The 7,660-nt window shown below is 36.0% G+C and overlaps 1 protein-coding gene across 1 annotated transcript; it reads right to left on the reverse strand.

Moving 5' to 3' along the window:
* Positions 1–5,955: 5,955 nt before the first annotated feature.
* LOC126617200 (NAC domain-containing protein 41-like) lies at positions 5,956–7,359 on the reverse strand. The gene is made up of 2 exons (XM_050285234.1): positions 6,895–7,359; positions 5,956–6,486 (listed from the first exon to the last, which is right to left on the reverse strand). Exons 1-2 carry the CDS (start codon positions 7,357–7,359, stop codon positions 5,956–5,958), a joined length of 996 nt encoding a protein of 331 aa, XP_050141191.1.
* Between the last annotated feature and the right edge of the window lie 301 nt (positions 7,360–7,660).

Consider the following 7,660-nt stretch of genomic DNA (forward strand, 5'->3'; position numbering starts at 1 on the left):
AATAACTTTCTAATAGCAAGGATTTGAGAAGAATGAGAAAAGCGGAGGCGATGAGCAAGTAATGATACTGAATAGGGTGATCATTAGCTAGCGGCATGTATTTATATAGGTAACAATGGGCTAGGGTTTCTTGTGTGTCAAGCTAGTTAAAATTACTTGGTGTTTATTACGTGGCCTTTTTAACTGGAATTAAGAGAGTATTTTATCTTTATCATCAACCGCTAGCTAAATGGGAAATAATTCCAGTATAAAAAAGTAACCGTCATTATACATGTATGGTTTAAATTGCCCAACCATACAAACATACATACATATTTTATAGATATCTAAACTACCTTAATAAAACCCTTTTGTCAATCAAAAGCAAGGCATGAAATATCGATGATATTGGAAATATCGGTAGTCCAAAAACACGGAAATTTCGATGGAAATATCGGGATATTATCGATATCGATAAAAATTGAATAAAAACCATGGAAATTGTAAGAAAAACTTGGAAATTTTTTATTGAATCTTTGCAGGATGTTTATTTTGTCAATTATATATTAGTTTATCACAAAAAATTGGAAGGAAATGCATTGCATGATGGATTTAACTGATTTAAGTTGATTATATAGCGAGCTGGCAAACATTGTGAGTGTAGAAAATATGTAGTAATTAATGAAACAAGTTTAAACACACCATAATCATTTATATATAATGAATTAGTACAATATAAGAAAGACATGAAAAATATGTTTCTTTTTTTTACAAAAATATAGTATATGTGACGTTAGAGTTTCAAGTATATAGCATGATTTGATCTTCAAAGAGACTTTCAAGGTCTCAAAGATGGATTTCCCAAATAAAACAATTTAATTTAAAAAAAATAATAAATATAATATATTTTGAATGAAATTAGTGTTTAACATTTTCTTTAAACCACATGGTGACCCTTCCACCTCACCTCCCTCACATAACCCAAGGTCCCAAATTGAGACTCCCAATCCTATATCAGACATTTTCTTTTTCGTATCTCGTTCCTCCTCTCTCACTTCTTCTTCCTCTACTTTATTTTCTTCTTTTTCGTATCCCATAAGTCTCTCTCTTTCTCTCTCTCTCTTATTTCCTATCACCCCGTGAAACTAAAAATCCCAGAAATCTTTCTCCCTCTCTCTCTCTTTTCCAGAAACCTCTAGCAAAGCAACCATGGCTATCTCTCTGCAACTCTCCTTCCCGGAGCACAGACCACCACACCCACACCCGCCGAGCACCACAGTGGCGCACATTCCGGTGAGCGCCATCACCACCTGTGGACCGTTCCTCCTCCCTTTCTCACCTCCCGACGACCACCATCAGGCAAGGGGATCCATCAAATGGTTTGATTCAAACCCGAGCGGGTTTTGGGATCCGGAGAAAATGAATTTTTCATTTTCGACGACGGAGGCGCATATCTTGGGTCTAAGCCTGGATTGCAAAGAGAGATCTAGGCAGCTGCGACGACGCAGCCTCGACTGCCCTTTCGACGACGGAGCCATGACGATTGTTTCAATAATATTGAATATATCGCAATATTATCGATATTATCGATAATATCGCGATATTTTGATGACAATTAGGGGGATACGTGGGAATATATCGGTCTCTTTGAAAAACGATAATATCGGCGATATTTCGCCGATATTATCGATATTTTAGTCATTGATCAAAAGAGAGTAAAACGATAATTTTGTCTCCTACCACAAAACAAAATCATGGGCAAATAGTAAATTCACACAAATTAAATTTTGCAGTTTTTTTAAACCCTCACCCACGGGTGATCCTAACATCCTCTAATTTTGAAAAATAAAATACAAAAAAGAAAACTTCTCTCTCTAATCCACATTCCTTTTTTTCTCCTTTGTCCTTCCCATTTTACAATTAAAATTAAAATTATTTTCACACACAAAGTGTGGGGCATATGCTAGTATTTATTAGAAAACTTCATTTTAATCCTTGGAAAAGATAATTTTAGAGTATAACCTTGTGTAATCAATATCTAATTTTCGTCCCTTAATACATTTAGTCACCTCATTTATTAATTATATTTTGATGTTTTATTTCTCTTTTTCTTTCTAATTTTAATGTTTTTTCTTAACAAATGATATTATCTACTCTATCGGGAACAGGGTGGGCTTAGCCTCACAATAGGCTAACAATAATGTGGTTCGACTTCACCTTTAGTGAAAATCGAACCAAAAACCTTTCACTTACAAGTGAAGAGGAATATCACTACACCATAGTACTTAAAAATTTAAGTTACAATAAGGATTTATTTTAATTAATTGGGTAAACTAATAACAAAAAGCATAAAAAAAATAACAAAAAGTCAAAGAGAACAACCATTTTACATTATCAAAATCTAAGGGGTAGGCAAATGAGTCATGGACCCGCAGGTCGGGTGGGTTCAAGCAGTTTGAGGCGGGTACAGGGTGGGTCTAAATATTTTGAAGAAGAAACATGACGGGGTGGGACAAGACTGGTACAGGAATTGACGGGGCAGGGCGGGTCCAAAAATAGGAGAAATGTACCTCTAGCATTGGATAATTGGATTGGATTTAATGATTAATCTCACTTCCACTACACCGTTGGATTTAATTTTTTTCCCTCACTTAGACACTCCTGTTCCATTCACTCATGACTCGATTCACTCGACAGTAGCCATCACCAATTCCGACATGGACACTTAAGGGCCCTGGTCTCCATAGACGATGGTGGTGTTCAATAATCTTGATGGCAGTGAAGAGGTGGTCGAGATTGGTAGGTTTGGGAGGAGTTGAAGGTGATGGCAATCCCAACTCGCAAGTTGCCAGAGAGACGAATTCAAAAACAACACCTTATCTACTAAGATATTAGATCACATGTCAAAAATTTGAATTTAAAAATGATCATTTCGACCAATTTCACTTACTTTTGATGTTTGGGTTATAAACTGCCTTACTCATGCTTGTTCAACTCTTAAACTTTTCCTTACATATTTTAATGTAGATTAGGAATATGCTAGTTTTCCTTTTTCATCTTCTTAATTTACAAATGTTCTAGTAATATTTTTTTAGTTACCATTAGATTCAAATTAGTTGGCCTTACCCAAGTCATCCTAAGGCCCAACCAAAGCAAAAACTTTAAAAATATATATAAAAACAAACAACTAAATTGTACAAAAAAATGAATCAAGTTCTCAAAAATGATCGAAGCCTGGAAGGTTCTCACTTCAAAGTTACAGAGGTGATAAAAACGTCGCCGCTTCCGACGCTCCTGTGGTTCTCATTTCCCTCCGTTCTCCGTAGCTTTTTCCTCAGGTATTTTTCTTCAATAATCTTTCAATCAAAATTCTTGAAAATATCGACAACGTCAAGTGCCTGTCTCTTTCAGCTTATAATTTGGAGGTAAGCATTTCTTTGTGTTATGTATGTTGGGAAGAATTATAAGGAAGTAATAATGATTAGGGTGAAGGTTAAAGGTAAGAAAAGACCGTGACTACCTGTTTGTTAGATCGTAGCCCGTGTTTTAAAAAATTATTTTTAAGACTCGCCTAGACAGTTTTTGGGGAGGAACTATGAAGAAAATGCCTCTGCCCGGCGGGAGTGGGCTATAGCCTATAGACTAGCCCGAACGCCTAGGTTGTTCGCCTCAAGGGCCTAGGCAACCTCAACGTATGATTTTTTTTTAATTTTTTTAAAGAACAACCTAAATTCAAAATTGCGTCGTTTTGGGCAGGGTTTTTATAAAATTCATGCTAGCTTTATGTTTCTAACTTGGTTTCTATTAGTTTGTTATGGCTTTATGATGTGAATTAGAGAAATAATAATAATAGTTAATTCAATTCATTTATATATATACAATATTGTAAATTCAATTAATTTATATGTTATATAGTAAATTTACTTAAATCTGTCTAGGTGTTAGATATCAGCTCACCGCCCGATTAGTGCTTACTGTCTTTTAAAACCTTGCTTTATTTTGCCAAGTGCAATACTATTGATTTAAAGGAATATGCTTTTTCTGATGCCATTTTTTCAATTGTATTGCACAGTTTATGAACGTACCTGGTGAATTGAACCCTGGCTTTTGTATGAAGTCCATTCTACCAATTTTTTGTTGTTTATTTATATTGTGATATATTTACACTAAAGCATCATAAATCGAGAGGCAGGATGTTGGAAAATTAATATTTTACATTTCATGTCCGTCGGAATGCTCACAGGCCAAATTTCATGAGAAGGTAAAATACCTATTTTGGCAGAACATGCACTACAAAAAAAAATAAATCATCTGGGCGGACGAAAAATTTCGTTGGGTCAAATTTTGTTTTGTCGCCTAAGACGTTAGATGACAAAAGTTGGTTGGGAAAAGTTGGTCCTGCAAAAACCCATCACTCGAAGTCTTATTCGACGAGAAGTAGTCGTTTGTCGGACAAAAATGATTTTGCCCGATGAAAGAAGTCGCTAGGGTAAAGTGCATTGATTGCCTTTACCCGACGAAAATATTATATCCGATAACGTCCATTAAATTAAATACTATTAAAAACTTGATCCTACGAAATTTTCATCGATCTCCTAAAATTTGGAGTCTCTTAGGGCATACCAACCCATATAACTTGTCATCCTCGAAATTGCTCACAAGGAAGTTCTCTATATATGCCTAAGGGCATTAGTGAAATCTCCATTTGTAGAATTAAAAGCCTGAGGTTGGAAGTTATCAGATGTGTTTTTCTCTATGTATTGTAATCTTCCTAGTTATAGCATGAATTAAGCGCCCAAAGTTGAAAGCGATTAGCTAAGTAGTAGTTAAAGTTACATTAAGTTACTAACTAGTTAGCACTTATATATGGCAAGTTAGCAACATTCGTTTATCTAAAACCATAATGTATTACTACTAAAAAAATCTCAAAGGGAAAGGGATGTAGAGTGACCGATCTTTTCAAGAAAAATTGAATTGAAATCATGTGCAAGCGCTTGTTCTCTCCTACCAGAGAACTTCCATTGCTTCCACCCGAGGGTAGGGTGGGCTCCGATCCAGGGATGTGTGTTGCCTTATCTGAAGCACTTGACATTTCACAAATTTTTTTAAAGAAGGCGGACTTGCGGCGGGTTAACATGTATATATAGGTTAGAAGGCGGAGTTTCATTGATTAAAGTTCTTTCCAAGCATGCAAATTGGGAAGAGGTTTAACATAGCTACTTCAGCCTAGAAGATGAGAGTACAGTTGCATGCCAACTATTTCAGGAAATCTAATTCAACGCTGAAAGCGAAGGTTTTATTACAACCAATAAAATTTCCAAGAAATTAAAAAGTACGTACTGCTTGTTAAATATCTTCTGTTTGAAACAAATTCAACCAAGCTTATTGTTATAAGCTCCCTGACTGATTTAAGGCAAGGTCATAATGTGTGATCAACACATTTAATTTTCCTCTCCTGATAATTCGCCCTGAAGTAACTTGTTAGTATGATAGTAGGCGATTGGCAAACAGGGCTCGATCCCCTTAAAACCACAAATGCAAAGAAAGCTTCCTTACAACACAAGTAAATAAAACGAGGCATTGTGCTCATTTGATTTACACGAGCGAGCATTCTTGAATTCATCGGTTTCTTAAAAAAGACTTCCCTATGTATATTGATTTATGAAATAATCTTACACAAAGCAACCCAATTTCAAGGTGTCAAGGTGCGTGATACAATTCAAGGAAGAAGGTAAATATATAAGCCGAAAATATTAACAGTATGAAAGTTATAAAGGACAAAACATGATCACTTTGCAATTCGTGGTTAGCCATTGATTTACTCTGGTTGGCAATACCAGTGAACACTAACAAGCATTTTACATTAATCCTGTTTTTGTGGAAGCAATACCAACAGCTGCTTCAATTTCTTCTTCTTCTTCTTCTTCTATAATTTGGAGTCTCTCAGGACATACCAACTCATATAACTTGTCATCCTCAAAAACCGTTCATAAGGATCTCCTCCATACGCCTAAGGGCAGTAGTTAAATCTTCATTTGTAGCATTATGCGCCTCATCATGAGGTTCAAAGTGATCAGCTGCGTTCTGTTCTGTATACCAATGTGCATTACTGTAATCTCCGGTAGTTGCAGCATAATGCTCTTGAGGTTGAAAGTGATTAGCTGCGTTCTCTTCTGTATACCAATGGGCATTACTGTAATCTCCAGTAGTTGCAGCATAAAGCCCCTGAGGTTGAAAGTGATTAGCTGCGTTCTCTTCTGTATACCTAGGGTCAGTACTGTAATCTTCAATCATTGTAGCAGTAAGTGCCTGAGGTTGAAAGTGATCAAATGCGTTTTGCTCCATATAGCTTGTTGCATTATTGTAATCTTCAACAGTTAAAGCATTAAGCGCCTGGGGCTCAAAGTGATTAGCTGCGTTTTCTTCATAGTTATCTCGTTCCTCCAGCTTCCTTTTCTTTGATATGTCATCCTTTCTTCTAAGAATACAAAGAACAGTATTCTTCTCCTGCATTCGAGAATCGCGTTTTCTTTTGTTAATATAAATTCCGATCCTTACTAAAATAAATAAAAATGTTCAACATGCATATACATACATATATATATATATATGTGTAATGTATTGCTTACTCTAACGACTGTAGAAAAGAGAGCAATACTGCAAAGTTTCAATGTCAACTAGAAAATTAAGAAAACGAAAAAGGAAATCGCAAATAATTAAGTCCTTATAAGATTGTTCCCATGCCAATATACTTCCTTGCCAGCCAATATTAATATATGCATAAGCGTGAATATATTTTATAAGCTTGTGATCTGTCTTTTAACATTTTTCTAGAGGCCAATTTTATATAGTGATTTTCCGAATAATTAGACAGAAAACTTAAAAACAATTTAAAAGAAAGAAAAGTGTGCTTACTTGATGATGTTTGTTTCGTAGTAAAGATGGATCAAGATGGAACTCATGCATAATCCAATGGTCATTCTGTGAGGATCCTTTGTTCCTGTACGTATATCTTTTCTTTAAGCCAATAGCATGTTTAATCCCAGAAGCGTAGATTTCCTTGCCGGCATCTTCGCCTTTCCAAGTGCCGCCGGTGGTGCCAACTGTTCGGCAAACACGCGAGCCATTAGGAGCCTTCGAGTTGAGTGTGGTGAAGACGTAGATATCTTTATCATCTGTACATTCTTGACCATCATGTGATGCACGGTTAAGACGTCTCCATATGTCCGATGGTTCTTCAAGACCGTAGAGATCACAGTCATGAACAATGCCCTTGGGATAGTCCTGTCCGTCAAGTTTGGGACGAAGGTAGCCAAGAAGTAGTTCGTCGTCTCGAGGCATGAACCTGTACCCTACTGGAACTTGGTAGTAACCAGCCATAATAACTTTCTAATAGCAAGGATTTGAGAAGAATGAGAAAAGCGGAGGCGATGAGCAAGTAATGATACTGAATAGGGTGATCATTAGCTAGCGGCATGTATTTATATAGGTAACAATGGGCTAGGGTTTCTTGTGTGTCAAGCTAGTTAAAATTACTTGGTGTTTATTACGTGGCCTTTTTAACAGGAATTAAGAGAGTATTTTATCTTTATCATCAACCGCTAGCTAAATGGGAAATAATTCCAGTATAAAAAAGTAACCGTCATTATACATGTATGGTTTAAATTGCCTAACCATACAA

This window comes from Malus sylvestris, chromosome 3 (assembly GCF_916048215.2).
Source record: "Malus sylvestris chromosome 3, drMalSylv7.2, whole genome shotgun sequence".
Classification (NCBI taxonomy): domain Eukaryota; kingdom Viridiplantae; phylum Streptophyta; class Magnoliopsida; order Rosales; family Rosaceae; genus Malus; species Malus sylvestris.

Coding starts and splice junctions, on each gene's coding strand:
- LOC126617200 (XM_050285234.1), bottom strand. CDS start 7,359: ATGGCTGGTTACTACCAAGTTCCAGTAGGGTACAGGTTCATGCCTCGA. Junction 6,487..6,894: donor TACGAAACAAACATCATCAA/GTAAGCACACTT, acceptor TCTCGAATGCAG/GAGAAGAATACTGTTCTTTG.